The 17,334-nt window shown below is 38.1% G+C and overlaps 1 protein-coding gene and 1 non-coding gene across 3 annotated transcripts in view; one reads left to right on the top strand and one right to left on the bottom strand.

The window, feature by feature from the left end:
- The window catches only part of Mccc2 (methylcrotonyl-CoA carboxylase subunit 2), a 79,195-nt gene extending 62,156 nt beyond the window's left edge, over positions 1-17,039 (top strand). For both annotated transcript variants that reach the window (XM_058574201.1, XM_046427399.2), the window contains 6 exons: positions 2,595-2,671; positions 4,713-4,779; positions 6,652-6,808; positions 7,705-7,819; positions 11,986-12,071; positions 14,885-17,039. In XM_058574201.1, the coding sequence (XP_058430184.1) occupies positions 2,595-2,671; positions 4,713-4,779; positions 6,652-6,808; positions 7,705-7,819; positions 11,986-12,071; positions 14,885-15,002 (620 nt within the window). In that variant the 3' untranslated portion in view covers positions 15,003-17,039. The remainder of the gene's footprint in view (positions 1-2,594; positions 2,672-4,712; positions 4,780-6,651; positions 6,809-7,704; positions 7,820-11,985; positions 12,072-14,884) is intronic.
- Positions 4,175-4,247, bottom strand: Trnaa-agc (transfer RNA alanine (anticodon AGC)). The gene has a single exon. It is a non-coding gene; the product is annotated as a tRNA-Ala (tRNA).
- Positions 17,040-17,334: the final 295 nt, after the last annotated feature.

Below are 17,334 nucleotides of genomic sequence, written 5' to 3'. Positions count from 1 at the left end.
TTTGAAAATTTCAGCATTGTCTCTTGTTCTTTAGTCTCCAATTCAACTGGGAAGTTTTATGTGATGTTTTAGCTTTCCAGAAGAATGTAGAGTGAGTTAAGTCTTCTCACAGCCTCTGTGGGGTCTTAAGCTGATGCATGCAGGACAGTATGCTACATCTAGAAAAACAAATAAGATTATTATACATGTTAATTCTTTTGTCTAAGGTATTAAGTTTATAGGCCTTTGAAGAAAAAAAATATTTCAAACAGCTGCTAGACTCAATATATCTTGGCCAAATGGCAGAACACATTTTATGAATTTTACTTGGTGTTAAAAAGCTTGAAAATATAGTAGTTATCCTGACAATAACATATCAGAGGAGGGGGACATAAAAACTAGCTGCAAAAGTCCAAATTGCAAATGTACATTGAAGCTTAGGAGAAATTTCAGCACTTTCTCCTAGCTTGATTTGTGAGCAGAAGGAGGATTCACAATGGGAGTGGAATTTATGTTTTTGTATTTAAGTGTTTAAGTGATTAAGAGCTTTTTGTTTGATATATAGGCAGGATTTGTCACCAAATAGTGCAGGATGTAACCCTCATTGTATTGTGGTTTCAAACAAGTCAAAGCTTGTCTGCTTTCTCTAAAGATGGATGGGCTGTCCCTGTCATCTACTTTTATATATTTGCCCAGTACTTGTGGTGCCCTTGTCCCCTAGGAAACCAGGGCTACATCCAGTTTCCTCCATATTTTCTTGACTACACTGGGCTGTAAGTAAGGCTGGGGGAAGAGAAGGGGAGAGGGAAGACCAGAGGAAGAGGGTGGGAGGCATAGAGGGTGAGAGGGGAGACCAGAATTCTCCAGAGCCTCAAGTGTGTCTGGGAGTTCTTCAGGGTTTCCTCCTGCTTCAGCACTCATCCTTAGGCCCCAGGAGATTTCTTGGACATTTTGCTTTTCTCTTCAGAATTCCATTTTGGATCAGGCAGTTAGTGAAGACCTTCCTTCCATGACGTCCCTAGGGTAGTGGGGCCATGGGCCCCATTCAACAAGTCTGATTATGTCTGGAGATCCCTAGGCAGGGCCAACGGTGGATTGAATGCCTATGTAGTCAACAGGGTAGTTAATGTGCAGAGTGGCATCTTGCAAGTAGATCATGTTAGAGTCTCATCTCTTTGTGAGTGGACACTCTTAGGAGTGGCTAGCTTAGCTCTCCCTGAATAGCTTCTATAAGTGGCAGGGCCATTTAGGATATGCAGCTTAGGCTTTTGGCTGGGATTTTAGGACTGTAAGACAAAAAGAAATCTATGGCCATCAAATCAGTATTCCACTTTATCACATTAAATAAACATAATCATTTAGAAAGGTAATAAATCAATATAAGGAAAAGTAAAGAACAAAAATCTGTCTCTAAAAGTTCAGCATTTTGGTTTATCAATATGTCAATGTGCTCTTATCTGTTAATTTTTCTTCTCTGATGTTTTGAGCACCTGCTTTGTATCAGGCTCCACAGCCTGTGCAGCTAGAGGTTGAAGAGGTAGAGTCCAGGTGTGTAGGCTTTTGTAGTAAGCTGTCTTTGACCCACTTTGGTCCACAGAGTGTGGATTCTTGGGTTCCAAGTATTTGACACCCATTCACATGGGTGGATTCACCTCGTGGGAATATAGCACATGACTCACTTGTAAGATGCTCTTCCTACAGGTACATACCTACAGGTGTTCTACCCTGTTAAATACTTAACACATTTAGCCCATCCTTGGCTTGTTGGAAATCTCTCTGGAGAAGGTCTCTCTAGTCAAGTTCTTCTGGTTTGCAAATAATTAGCCTCCTCTTAAATAACCTTAAACACCTGCCTAACAAAATAACAATTGCTGTCTCTCTCCTTTCCTCCTTCCCTCTCTCCCTCCCTCTCCCTGCCCCCGCTTCCCCTCCCCTTGTTTCTTGTGTGTGTGTTTGTATAGGGTGGGTGTTTGAAGTGGTAGTGGAAGTGGTGATAGAGAGATGGCACTTGTGAAAAGAAGAAAAAAGATGTAAACTGAAAACGAAAGTGAAGTGATTCATTCTTTGAAGCCTAACTGGCTTTCTTGCTTTATCCTTGATCACTTCCAGACTTAAGTGTTCTTGTTTTATTTATTTGTTTATTTATTTAATTCTAAGTTGTTTCCCTGAGTTTATCCTTTTTATTTTAAGGGTCTGTTGTTACCACAGGCATTTTTGGTCAAGCTGGGAAATAGGTCTGAACAATAACCTTTAAATATCTCTGTGCCTTTGGCTTGTTGTATTTCGGAATATCCATAGTGTCTGGTACACACCAGGAACTCAGGTATGTGTTAAATGAATGAGTGGATGACACACTGAACCAATCATTTAATCCAAGTAACCCAGTACAAATAGACAACTTTACATGTAACATGACCCTTTTCAGAAGCAAAGAACAAAACCAGCCTCTGGTACCATAAGAATAAAATATTGTGACATGAGCTATTTTATGCCATAGATAAAAATCCCTTTACATTTTAAACTTTGATCTGAAATTAAAGAATGGGTAAGTGTGCTTCTGGTGAGAATTAAAAGCCTTCTGAAAAATGTAAATTCTTTCTGAATTTTCTTTTGAGGATTTGCTCGAATATTTGGATACCCCATAGGTATCATTGGAAACAATGGAGTTCTGTTTTCTGAATCTGCAAAAAAGGCAAGTACTGCTAAAAAGACTTCAAGAGTTTCTGTTTTAATCTAGCACAATTAATTTTGAAGGTCAAATAATGAATGAAAATTTAGTGCATAAAAGCTTTATAATGTTTAACCAGACATCTTAGCAGACAAAATGCTGTGTACATGTTTATACCTGTGCATGTATGTTTGTGTTTGAAAGCTATGTTGGTTAAATTAACATGATGTGATGGAAAAACTGCAGCTCTATCAAAATGTCAAATATACTGTTTTAGGAAAATTCTTAGGAGATACTTCAATTACAATTGCTATCACAAGTATGTGTTCAGAGAAGGTTGGGGAGACTTGTTCTGAAAGGGGCTCCTCCTCTGGGGCTGATGTGTGGGAGGGATTTGGCTACCCTATGCGTGTGCTTCTGAGCTGTGAGCTATTTATTTATTCCTTTCTATCCTGTCATCTGCTTTTACTTTGTGGAAATGGGAAATAGTAGGTTTTTGTTACTGGTGTTCTGGCTTTAAAGAGTGACCTCTTGAATATCTTTTGGCTTACTGGGTGATTCCATGCATCATTGTCTCAGATTACCTCACCTTAAGTAAATGTAATTCATGTACTTCTTTGATAAAGTGTTGTCTTAGGAAAAAAGTTTAGTTTTAGTAAAGTATTCCTTATTATTATAGGAAACAGCCAGTTAAACTTTTTCACACCCTAAATGAGGAAGCATTTGTCTTTGGTGAAATGTTTCATCAATAAAACCAGTTTCTATATTCTGCTTTCCATTATTATTCCCTCAGCTCAATTATTTAAAAAAAACCAAAACAAAGTAACAATAAAGCAAATATAAGTCATCCACAATCCCATTATAAAGAACTTTTAATAAAATTTATTATGGTTCTATAGTTTTTTCTTTTAAAAAAGAACCTAAAATTGATAGTCCCATATATAGATGGAAGAATTGCTTATTTTCATTAAATAGTATAGATGTTTTCAAAAATATTAAATGCTACTGAAATAATGACTTATAACTTATCTCAGTAGAGGAAATGTCAGACTGAGGCCAGACGAACCACTTGGTTTATCTGTCAGCTTGGCACAGATAAACCCAGGAGGAGTTATGTTTGGCTCCAGTCTGACATTTCATTTGTTGAAATAAGCCCCAAAGGTCTGTGTGATTTCCTCATTCTTGTAAACATAGTCATATTGAGGTTGAGCAATTACTTTGCAATTTTGTACCAGCCAAGGCATTTCCCATGGAGATAAAAGATGTGCAGACAGTAAAACATAAAGGATATGGTTTATACAAGTTTCTTGCTCACACAATCTTTCGAAGATAGGGTTAGAATAGTCACATTTTTAGATCAGTAAATAATTTCCTAACCTGAAGGCTAGAAGATCTCTAGCACTCAGCCTAATCTAAAATCCCATTTCTTTGTTGGGGCATGTGAGTAAGAAAGATATATTTTATAATATATTTTAAAATTTTTTAGTTGTAGATGGACATAATACCTTTATTTATTTGTTTATTTTTATGTGGTGCTGGGGATCGAACCCAGTGCCTCATGCATGCTAGGCAAGTGCTCTACCACTGAGCCACAACCCCAGCCCATATTTAATCATCTTGATGCATGAAGCAAATGGTCACCAAGATGTCAGTGGTATCCTGGATATCCCCAAATCTTTGCATTCTTTCTTTTTCTAAAATGGAAAATTAGAGAATTATTTTATAGCAAAGCTCAGCCATTCTCACTGACCGTAGTTCTTTCGTTTCTGTTACTGAAGTTTTACTTGCTGCTTGGAATGTTAGTGATTAACTTCATCTGCGACACAGCAGTTGCCTTACAGCAACGTGCCAGTGATCACACAGGCGAGTGTGCAGAGTCAGCTTGGTATAAACAGTGAGGCAGCACTGTTCCTTTACTGTCATGGTTAATAGAAGGTCAGACTATCCAAAAAAGGGTATTCTTTCTTCTCTTTGACCCAAATTGTGATTTTTGTGGGATGCATGATAGTTATGGAGTTAATTGTATTTTTTTTTAAAAAAGAATTTTTATGTTATTTGCTTATAGGGCGCTCACTTCGTCCAGTTATGCTGCCAAAGAAATATTCCTCTGCTGTTCCTCCAGAATATCACTGGTGAGAAAATAGCTCAGTTTATTTGGTTCATTTATTCTAGAGCTGCAAACCATCCATTGTGGCTCAGTGCAGAAAGTTCTGTTGGACTTGCTTTTCCTGGAATTTCTTTAAGGATTAACATTTTCCTTTATGAACGTTAAATACTTTGAGGAGATTACCCATATTTTCTAAGGGAAGCAGTTTCTGAATTTGGTGCATCACAAATGTTCAATGGCCTCCCTTTACTTCTACACATGCGCCCTACCCACCTGCCCAGAGTCAGAGAGCATTGTCTGACCCACTGTCTCCTTCCCAGTACCTTGTTTCTGCTAAAGGATTTTAAGTACATGCTGTGGTTGTCCATTTATCTTTTATTGTGCAGTTGATTCTACCTGAAACAATATCTTTTTAAAATGTACATGCACATCCTGAGCCAAAGTGTGGGGATTTGTGTTTTGACTCCAAAGAATGGCATGACTAAAGTGAGTTCTGTAACCTCCCTAGACTTCATGCTTCATAGATGATCTTCACATGGTGGGTGGAGTGATTTTAAAGTCTCTTACAGCTTCAAAGTTCTCTTACCTAGAATTCTGTGACTCTGCACTGTGTCTAACATAGAGGTAGCACTCATGTGTATTGACTAGCAAAAAACTTCCCCCCTCAATCTTCCAAGTAATTCATATATGGTCACCTCAGGCTCAGGAGGTGGATGCTTTGTATTAGTTGTTGGATCAGGCAGGCCTTCCTAAAAAGGAGGAATCAGGCCCTTGAAAGTGAGCAGGGCTTTAAATAGTACTGGGATGCAGGCTGAAGGAGTTGGAGCTCCTCTGGCTGAGATGATTAGCTGGAGGAAGAGAGAGCACCCAGTAAAGGCAAGGACTGTGCTGTTGTACCTGTGGTAGCCACAGCAAGTACAGATGCTCCATCAGGATTTGTTGAATTGAATTGGATGACCTGATGTTGGAGATGTGCACAGCAGGAATAGTGCTAGTTAGGCAAGTGAGATAGACTAGTTAGGCAAGTGAGTTAGGCTAGTTAGGCAGTCAGTTAGGCAAGTGAGTCTACATTCATGGATGAAAGAAATGTCTTCTCTAGAGACTGGATTGGGGAAGGGGACAAGTGAACCTGACTTGGTGTTTCTAAGGTGGAGAGGGAGGAGCCCAAGTCCCAGGAGACCCAGTGAAGCTGTAATGCTGTTTCAGCAGAGTTGGGAGCTTGAAGTAGAGGATCTTGTAATTTCTTTCTCTTTTTTTTTTATGTTAAATTTTGTAGTTATAGATGGACAGCATGTCTTTATTTTATTTGTTGATTTTTATGTGGTGCCGAGGATCGAACCTAGTGCCCCACATGTGCAAGGCAAGCGCTCTGCCACTGAGCTACATCGCCAGCCCAGAATCTTGTAATTTCAATGAAAAACAATTGCTATTGAGTCACTGGCAGGGACTCAGCATCTCCATGAAATATTAATCTTTATTTCATCAAAGTTTTAAAGCCATCCTGCAGAAGGAACAGCCTTTATTTTAAACTGGGTCATTGGATACGGAAGCCCTCACAGTGTGGCTTGCTACAGTGCTTTTTCCTTAGGTGGCCGTGTCACAAGCTCTCATCATCAAGCCTCTACTTGGAGGTGATTTCTTGAAGAGAGATTGCTTCCTTTTGTTGTTTGGGGATCTCTCTGTGTATCCAAATGAATTGTTCTAAGAAAATTTTAAAAGTGATGAAAAAATTTATTTAACACACTTTTTGGGGACATATTTCACATACAAATATTTTGTTAGAGTGAGACTTTTAGGAAAATTAGTGTAAAACAAGCTGACCTTCCAGAACCTTGGTGGAGTTGGCATTGCACATCAGGCCCGTCACCCTGAGGCTCCTTTCTGTTCTCTCTCCTAGGATTCATGGTTGGTAGAGAGTATGAAGCCGAAGGAATCGCCAAGGATGGTGCCAAGATGGTGGCTGCTGTATCCTGTGCCAACGTGCCTAAGATAACCATCATTATTGGGGGATCGTATGGGGCTGGAAATTATGGGATGTGTGGCAGAGCATATAGGTAGGTGGTTGTCATGATTTTCTCTGAAAGACAGAAGCATGCTTGAGGTATTATCATAAGTGGTCATTTTATGTTTGAAATGATGGCATTCACAAATCTTGATCAGTTATATATAATTGGTATCATCTAGAGGAATGAAATTACATTTAATGCTAAGGGTTCTGTTTGGAAAAAATCTACAGTGGCAATCAGGAAATATTTGAAATGGCTGATAATGAAAAGTCTATACATTAAAACTTGTGTGATGCAGCTAAGATCTTGCTTTGAGGAAGGTTTACAGTCTTAAATATGTATACTTGGGGGCTGACAACATAGCTCAGTCGTAGAGCTACATTGCCTAGCCAAAAAAAAAAAGTATATATTAGGTAAAGAGCAAGGATGAAAATCAATGAGCTGAGCATCTAGCTCAGGAGGAACAGCATCTTAAGTCCAAGAACAATGGAAAAGATATAGTGAGGAACAAACATAAGGTAGAAGAATTGGTAAAGCCCAAAGTTGTTAGATTAACAAACTTAAGTTGAAAAGTTAACAAACTTGATAATCTCTCCATCAAACTGAACATAGGCATGTATAGCCAAAATCAGGAATGGAACATGACCACAGATAAGAAGATATTATGAATACTTTTATACCCATAATGAGTCACCTGGAGAACTTAAAAATCACATGCATGCAGAGGCCCCGCCTCTGGAGATTGGTCTGCAGTGGGGGTTCCAGACATTGTTCACTGTTATATATTTTTTAAACCTCTTCAGGTGATTATAATGTGCCCCTGGAAATAAGAACCACTTATTTAAAAGAAGGTTCTTTTTAATAAGAACCACTTATTAAAAAATGTGTCCTCTGAAAAGTCTGTGTTGTGCATTGAATTAAGTAGATCATTCTTTTTCTCCCAGCCCAAGATTTCTCTACATGTGGCCAAATGCTCGTATCTCAGTGATGGGAGGAGAGCAGGCAGCCAATGTGTTAGCTACGATCACAAAGGACCAAAAAGCACGAGAGGGGAAACAGGTAAATGACATTTCTTCTCCTTCTGGATCTGGCTTTCACCAATGAACACACTGGAGTCTAGGAGCAGAGTACCCATAATCCCTTTGGAAGGTTGAGAAGATGCTGATCCAGGAGTCGTTTCAGCAATTTAAGCTCACACACATATTTTCTGACTTTCTTTTTTTTACTTTATTATTTATTTTATTTTTTAATTTGTTCTAATTAGTTATACATGACAGTAGAATGTATTTTGACACATTGTACACAAATGGAGCACAACTTTTCCTTCCTCTGGCTGAACATGCAGAGTCATACCGGTAGTATAATCATACATGTATATAGGGTAATAATGTCCATCTCATTCCGTTGTTCTTCCCATCCCCACACTTCTTTCCTTCCTCTCCCTCACTCCCCTCTGCACAATCCAAAGTTCCTACATTCTTTTCTACCTCCACCCGCATTATGGATTAGCATCCACTTATCAGAGAAAACATTTGGCCTTTGTTTTTTGGGGGGTTTGGCTTATTTCACTTAGCATGATATTCTCCAGCTCCATTCATTTACCTGCAAATGCCATAATTTGATTTTTCTTTAAGGCTGAGTAATGTACCATTGTGTGTATGTACCCCATTTTCTTTGTCCATTCATCTGTTGAAGGGCATCTAGGTTGGTTTCATAGTTTAGCTATTGTGAATTGAGCTGCTATAAACATTGATGTAACTGCATCATTGTAATATGCTGATTTTAAGTCCTTTGGGTATAAATTGAGGAGTAGAATAGCTGGGTCAAATGGTGGTTCCATTCCAAGTTTTCTGAGGAATCTCCTTACTACTTTCCAGGAATCTCTTTACTGCACCAATTTGCAGTCCCACCAGCAATTTATAAGTGAACCTTTTTCTTCACATCCTCGCCAACACTTATTATTGCTTGTATTTTCAATAATTGCCATTCTGATGGGAGTGAGATGAAATCTTAGAGTAGTTTTGATTTGCATTTTTCTAATCACTAGAGATGATGAACATTTTTTCATATATTCATTGATCGATTGTGTTTCTTCTTCTGTGAAGTGTCTGTTCAGTTCCTTAGCCCATTGATTGATTGGGTTATTTGTTTTTTTGGTGTTAAGTTTTTTGAGTTCTTATATATCCTGGGAATTAGTGCTCTCTCTATCTAAGGTGCATGTGGTAAAGATTTTCTCCCATTCTGTAGGCTCTCTCTTTGCATTATTGTTTCTTTTGCTGAAAAGAAGCTTTTTAATTTGAATCCATCCCATCTATTTATTTAATTATTTATTTATTAGTTGTAGATGGATAGAATGCCTTTATTTTATTTGTTTTTTTTTTTTTTTTTTTTTTTGCCATTCAGTTCACATTTATTGGTTTCTTTCTTATTTGTTTATTTTTATGTGGTGCTGAGGATCGAACCCAGTGGCTCATGCATGCTAAGCAAGTGCTCTACCACTGAGCTACAGCCCCAGCCCATGAATTCATCCCATTTATTGATTCTTGATTTTAATTCTTGCACTGTAGGAGTTTTGTTAAGGAAGTCGGGTCCTACGCTGACGTAGTGGAGATTTGGTCCTACTTTTTCTTCTATTAGGCATAGGGTCTCTGTTCTAATGCTGAAATCTTTGATCCACTTTGAGTTGATTTTTGTGCAGGGTGAGAGATAGAGGTTTAATTTCATTTTGCTAGAGATGGATTTCCAGTTTTTCCAGCCCCATTTGTTGAAGGGGCTGTGTTTTCTGCAAAGCATGTTTTTAGTACCTTTGTGTGGTATAAAATAACCATATTTATGTGAGTTGTTCTCTGTGTCTTCTATTCTGTACCATTGATCTACATGTCTGACTTTCTTTTTAAAAGTGATTTCATCTGAGGTACATCTCTGATCACATTTTTTAAAAAATATTTTTAGTTGTAGATGGACACAATGCCTTTATTTGATTTAGTTTTTTTATGTGATTTTGGGGATCAAACCCAGTGCCTCACACATGCTAGGCAAGTGTTCTACCACTGAGCCACAACTCCGCCTCCATCTCTGGTCACTTTTTATAGTTTTTTCAGAACTCTGAGTGCCTGAGGCACTCAGATGATTCTTATTTGTTTGCAGTTAGTGACATTTCAATAAATCTGATTTACTTCTTTGATTTTATGACTGAAAGCAGCAAAATTTTATTTTCTCTATTTTTACCTTTAGATTATTGTTAAGGATACCTCGAGTGGATGGAATCAGTCATTTACTGAGAATTGAATAACATTTGTGTTCCAAGAAAGTTTAAAGAAAAATGGAAAGAGTAGTGGAAACTTGATGAAGGGCAAGTCAGCAAGCAGCTGCTTTCATTTATTTATTTATTTAAAATTTTTAATTTTTTAGTTGTAGTTGGACATAATACCTTTATTTTATTTTATTTATTTTTATGTGATGCTGAGGATCAAACCCAGGGCCTTGCACATGCTAGGTGAGTGCTTTGCCACTGAGCTACAACCCTAACCCAAGTGGCTGCTTTTATAATGGATATTTTTTTGGTACTGGGGATAGAACTCAGGGGCACTCGACCACTCAGCCATATCCCCAGCTCTTTTTTTTTTTTTTTTTTGATATTTTATTTAGAGACAGGGTCTTACTGAGTTGCTTAAAGCTTCACTAAATTGCTGAATCTGGCTTTGAACTCGTGGTCCTCCTGCCTCAGCCTCCTGAGCTGCTGGGATTACAGATGTGTACCTGGCTGGATTCTTTTGTTTGTGTCTCAGATTCTTCTGAAATTTGGCATTAATATTTTTTAGTTATAACTTTTAACTGTTTTGTGGAGGCACCAACATTTTTGAAGGCTGGGGGACAAGTGTTTAGGAATGTGTGTTTCTGAAGTTGCTTAGGTGAACTGTTGTCTCATCAGAGAAAGAAAGTATAAAATGGAGGAGGCCCTGCCTTCTTGGGCTCTATCCTGCCTTTCTGAAATCACCTGGTCTACCAGTTAGTTTGCAGAGTTAGGGATAATATAAAGCTGGAGAGGTGGTTCCTGCTTCCTTGAGTGCATTCACCCCTGCCTTACATCCCTGATTGTCTTTGCCAAGCAGCAGGAACTATGTAGACTTACACTGAGGTTTTAGATTCACTTTAGTACCAACTAGTATCAAAGGAAAAGGATAGGTTTGTGTGTGTGTGTGTGTGTGTGTGTCAGGATCGGGTTGGGAGGGGGCCAAGGATGGTGGCGTTGGTAGGGGAAGTGGGGAAGGTAGCGGAGGTGGGGAAGGTAGGGTATGAAATGCTACCTGGTGTTTTGAAGATATATCTTAAACTTCATGAAGCCTAGCATAGTGATCCCTTGTTAAATAGTTGTTATTTGCCTAATTGATACACAGATTTGTAAATTCATTCCTTTGTATATATGAAAGGAAAGTACAGTGTGCTAGTGGTTCTTACTCCAAATTCTTGACCTATAAAATGATATTAAAATATTTAGATAATATTAAAGTATTAAAAGAAGGTAGAATTTATTTGAAATAAGTAATTTGTTTTGGTGCAGTTTTTTTTAAGTTGAAAATATTTTTTAAGATGGCAAAATAAGTTCCAAATATCTTTTACATCTGAGCTAATAACTATCACTTGGTCTTTCTAATGCCAATAGGAAAACCATTAAATTTTCAGCGAGGGAAACCATCTCTCAGCTATTTATTTTAACCCCCTGTAAGCTTTAAAAATTTTTAAAGTGGTAGAACACTTGCCTAATGTAGGACAGGCCCTGTCCAATCCCAGTACTACAAATGAAAAAAATAAAGAAAAGATAAGACAGAAATCGGTTATTTTGAAGGAAAATCTTACAATTCTTTATGTTCTTAACCAGAGGCTGCTAAAAATAATGTAGCTCTTCTGTTTTACTCTGTAATTCACATCCATTATTTTACCCTGCTGGAATACAGTGGTACATGCTATCCTGGGTTTGAACCTTTCATTAAATGGTCTCAGGATGCTGTTTCTGATAAGGAAGAAGTAATGGTAAAATAATTTGGTACTTCTGTGTCAGGAGAGATCATGCATCTTAAAGTATCACTTGTAATGAATACCTCACCACAAAAATGTTGGTTGTAGCGTTATTGTTCATGGGATTTACTGTCTGTTTTTTTGAGGTTTTCTAAATGGTATCAATTATTCCAAAGACAATGACTTATTCATGGCTCCTTTTCTTTCAGTTGTCCAGTGCTGATGAAGCAGCTTTAAAAGAGCCAATCATTAAGCGGTTTGAAGAGGAAGGGAACCCTTACTATTCCAGTGCAAGGTGGGAGCCAGAGAATCACTCCTTCCCTGCTGGGTGCCTTCTGGCAGCTTTGCAGAGACCCCAACAATCAGGATGGTCAGCCTCCAGAGGAATCAAAAATAACCTCTGGACAAACTTAATTTTGTACTGTTGTCTCTTTTTGCTAAACTGCTGCCCCTCCTCCAGGCTTCCCTGCATTGTAGGTATAGTATCATTGGGTGATTCTGCACCCCTGCCCCAACTCACCCCTGGTTGGGGTATACAGAGACTGGAGGGGCCCCGTAACCAGAGCTGGGCCATGCTGAGAGCTGGGAATAAGAGTTACAACTTGACTGTGTCACTGTCAGAAGTTAATGCTGAGTTTTCCTTAAAAACATGGGTTCCTGTCATATCTCTCTTTCTCATTGTTTTGTTTTTAACCCCATTTTAAGCATGAGATGGTTTGAACACCTATCAGCCCTTGTTAACAAGTGTGCTCATGTACTCAGAGGTGATCAGTCACAGCCAGGGTCCATGTGTCACATAATTACCTCACACCATTATAGCTGTTGGTTGTTTGTTTTTTATGCCACTTAATGAGGTAATAACTTATCCTAGTCTGTCTCAGTTGGAGACTTCCTGGTGTGTGCTTCCACATCTTTTTTTCCAACAACTTTAATGTTCTGCATTCTGAAGACTTAAGCTTCATGTCTTTCTTTCATCCCATGGGCAGAGGGAAAAAAGCAAGTATTTGTGTCTTTTAAAATTAGGTTATGCTGTGATTTATGCCATTTACTGGAGAGATACGGAGAAAAGAAAACCAAAAGTTAGAATCCATTTCAACGATTTGAAGTGCCTCTTTGTAGCTGGCTATTAGCACTGGGGTGCAAAGAATGAATGTGTTGAATTTCAAGACCATAATTAAAATTCAGATAATGACATTTGGATTTTTTTTTAAAACCTATGTGTCTCCTTGCTAAATATGTATAAATTTTGCTAAATATATATGTAAACAGATTTACAGGTATATTTTGCTGTGTTGGCTTATTAGTTCACTTAATTAAGAGCAAAATATTTTATAGTTATTGATTTGAGAAACAAACTTGTTCCTCCTTTTGCCATCACACAGCAGATTTATATAAGAGCCAGTAGAGGCAAAAAAGCAATAGAAAACTGTAGAAGATATTTACTGTAGAAGATAAAATGTAAAGTATATGTTGTAAGCTCGCTGACAGTTTTTTTTCACACAGGACTTTGAAATGTCCAGTTACAGTTTAAATATTAAACTTTGAAAAATAGAGAGTTCTGTGTGAACCATTAACTTGGTTTTTGGTTCTGGCTAAGCAATGTCATCTCTTGGGAAAGATTGTATCCTTTATTATTTCCATAATAACCTTATTTTTTTTAATGGACTACATTCAAAGCAAAAGAGCAAATGGCCCAGATAGACTTAGTTTTGGAAATAAATGTTGAAAGATTTAGAAATAAATGTTGAAAGATAGAAAGATCCCTCTGTTAATCTGTAGATGCTTCACCCTTCTGTTGAAACGGTTGATGGCACACAGAGAGGAACTTTCTCTCAAAGATGAAAGGACTTTCCGGCTGGCTTATGATGTTGTCCTTGGATTTAGTAGATCTTAGTTTAACAGCAATACCCTGGCCTGCTTTGGCATGAACATGGTTAGATCTGGCTTTTCAGAGAGCTCAATCATCACCTGCTATTGGAATCTCCAGTGTTTTTGATTTTGTGGACTTGGTAATCAAATCCAGGGCCTCATGCATCCCACGTGAGTGCCCTACCTCTGAGCTATATCCCCAGCCCTTCCAATATTTTCCTTATTCTTCCAAGTGACCTGTATAGCTTGCTAGTTTACTTCTGTTCAGTTGTTTTTATAGTCAAGCTTTATCAGGCATTGGATGACAACATCCTACCTGGAGCAGTCTTTTAATGGATGTGATTAACCAGCCCCTCTGTCATCATGCCTATGGGATCATGCTGCTGCAGATTGCAGAAGGGGTGTGACCAGTTTACCTGTCAACAGATTACAAGTGTGACTTTTTATTGGCCATTGATACTTTATGGTCCACATTATGAATATTTTATGAGAAAAGATTTGATTCCTGTTTGTCGATGGCTTAATAATTGATGTGTTGTCTAGGTATTGAAGGCCATTTGTTTATAGAAAGCAATACTGCCACCTCCTAATGACCTTTAAAACATAATATTTTTCACTCCTTTTTCTTTTTAAATTTGAAGGTTGATGATGAAAAGCAAACTAAAATTTCTACTTAGATGTTTCTTCTGAAATCAGTGGGCTATTAGTTTTCCTATCATAGCAAGAATAAAGCACTACATTTGAAGGCATTTATTTTACTAATGAAATATATTGAAGCCTATTCCATAACTTTCATAGTTTAAGAGTTTGGGGGTTTGGAGAATTATACCTTTCCCAGGGAAGACAGTGGCTTAACATTTTTACTTGGTTCATGTGGCTCTCCTTAGTAATGGCAGAAGCACACCAACTTGGTTTGTACATTTGTGAGGGCAGAAAAGGGACAGGAAGGCTTTTCCTGAAATGAGTAAAAAAAAATTTAAAATAGGGATTGAGATTTCTTATGTAAATAGTTCCTAACACTTTAAGCTTGGTACAACATTCTGTGGTAACCTGGGGTGAAAGTCATTATTTTTCTTTCCCTTTTCCCATCTCTTGAACATGGTTTCTGTTGTGAGATTCAAGTAATGAAGATGATAATCAGTAGATCTGTATATTACCTGAAGAAGACTCTTCATGGTGTGTATAAATGGTGGTTTGGTGGTAGGTTCATAATAACCCATGTTTTTATTCTTTTGTCAGGCTGTGGGATGATGGGATTATCGATCCAGTGGACACCAGATTGGTTCTGGGTCTCAGTATTAGTGCAGCCCTCAACGCCCCCATCCAGAAGACTGACTTTGGCGTTTTCAGGATGTAGCTGGAATATAAAATGTGTTCTGTTGGACATGTGCCAAAAATTATCATATGTAACCTTAAAATTTTAGATTTTTGAATGTGTTTCTGTGATTTTTTGTTCTTAATATAATGCATTGTACTTTTCTACCTTAAAAAAAATCAATGAGGATATTTATTTGATGAGCATCAATTCCTTTTAAATTTTCTTAGAGAAATTTTTCTGTGGCTCAATCTTATCACCCATGAAATGAAGAGACTAATTATCCTTTATATCCTACAAACAATATAAAAAGTTCTTTAATCTATAAATTCCAGTGTGGTTGAGATTATTAATATAAAGTTTATATTTGCTGAAATGATTGTTTTGCTGATTAGGCTTGATGATATTTTAAGTTATTTTAAAGAATCATCTATTACCTTTCTCTTCAGTCACCATCCTATCTCCTTACCATAGTAATCAGATTTCTCACTGTCTGCACTGTGGGCCCTGCTTTCTAACCTATTCTCTCCTTGTTCTGCCCCTCTCTGGCTTCCACTGCCAACAGCTCTGTCTGGTCACCATTGCTCTCCATGTTGCTGAAGCCAGTGGAGTGTTTCCCAGCCTTATCTGACTTTTCAGTAGCATTCTGTTGGATTGAACACTCCCTCCTTGAACTGCATCCTTGGCTTTCATACTCAACCCTCTAGATTTTCCATAAATCCCTTTAGCCTTTCTTTTTTAGTTTCCCTTGTGGAATCCTCTTCATCTCCTGATTTCCCCCACTTTTATTATTTGTCTTAATTTTCATTAAGGAATACACAAATACATTCTTATACTGAAAAGATACAAATAACACAAAAGTATCTCCTTTTTTAATGTAAGAAATCAACCCTTTTAGCCATTTTAAGTGTACAGTTCACTGGCATTAAGTACCTTCATATTACTGTGCAGCCATCACCACCATCCATCTCTAGAACTTGTCGTTGTCCCACATTGATTCTCTGTGTCCATTAAACAATATCTCCCATTTCCCCCTACCCCCAGCTCCAATTTTCTCCTCCCCCCCAGCCCCTGGCCCATATTATTAAATGCACATATTTCTCATGGCATAAAACACGTGCATTCTTGCTGGGCAATTTTGCCCCTCTCATGGCTTCAGTCCCATCTAAATGCATTCCTGCATTGGCTCTTCCTAGCATAGTTCTTCCCTGGTTCTACACTTGTGTGCTCTTATAAAACATGTCTACTGGACATCCACCTGGTTGTCTTGGAGGAGCCTCAATTCAGTCATCAGGTGCTATAACTTTGCCTCCTTGATGGTCTCCTGAACTCCTCCAATTATATTTGTCTCTTACCAGCATGGGCCTTAGGAGTGGTCTGCTGCATCTGGTCTTACCTCATCCTGTCTGTTCACCTCTCGAGTTAGAGAAGCCACCCTAAAGTACACATCTGGTCAGACTGCTCCCTTCCTTAAAATCATTCAGTGGTTTCTTGTGAAGTACCAGCTGGCCCCAATGGCCTCCATAATCTTGCTTGATCTTTGCTTTTTTAAGCTCATCTCTTTGACTCCTCTTTTCACAGGACAATAGCTCTGGCCATTCTAGATGTCCAGGTCTTTGAACCTCCTAAGTTCTTCCACCAAAAGATATACAAGGCTCCCTTGACCTGAACTCTTCTCCTCTTGCTTCTTCAGCACTTGTCCTTCAGCTTAAGCTCTTGATTCTCTTTGATAAACACTACTTCCTTAGGAATGTTTCTGTGACTTCCCTGGACTGGGCTGGCTTCCCTACTGTGTGCTCTTGTAAAACATCATATGCCTCTATCACAAATTCATCATTGTGTCATAAATGTTTCTTTAACATTGCCCACTGCTAGAATGTAAGCTCTACGAGAGCAAGGATCTGTTTATCCTGTGTCTACAGTGCCTGGCACTTGAGGGGCTCAATATTTGTTGAATGAATGAAAATGTCCATATTATAATTGATGTCCTCAGGACATAAAATTTTAAAATTAGGTGTTTGATTATACAACTTGATACAACTATCATGTTTTCTTAATAAAATTAATATTTCAAATGTCTGTATATGATGTTCTGTTTAGACTTCCTGTATATCAGGAAGTCAATTTAACTTTTTATGGGGACAGAAAATCATGATTGAAAGGTAGTTTTCATTTTCAGAAGGAACATGGTATTTTTTTTTTAAACAAAAGCACAAGTCCACTTTCACTTAACTATTTTTCATTAGTTTAAATCCTTGAAGGTAGAGCATCAAAAGAATTCTGTGTCCAGTGGCCTTGGTTATGAAGGCTGCTTTGGATTTGGCACAAGCCACCTCACTGTTAACGTCGGCATAAGTCACCTTTCCCCAAAGGA

The sequence above is a fragment of the Marmota monax genome, unplaced genomic scaffold (genome assembly GCF_021218885.2).
Source record: "Marmota monax isolate L192 unplaced genomic scaffold, Marmota_monax_Labrador192_F-V1.1 WCK01_AAM20220418_F8-fsc00018, whole genome shotgun sequence".
NCBI classification, from domain to species: Eukaryota; Metazoa; Chordata; class Mammalia; order Rodentia; family Sciuridae; genus Marmota; species Marmota monax.
This window is presented reverse-complemented; position numbering and strand designations above follow the sequence as displayed.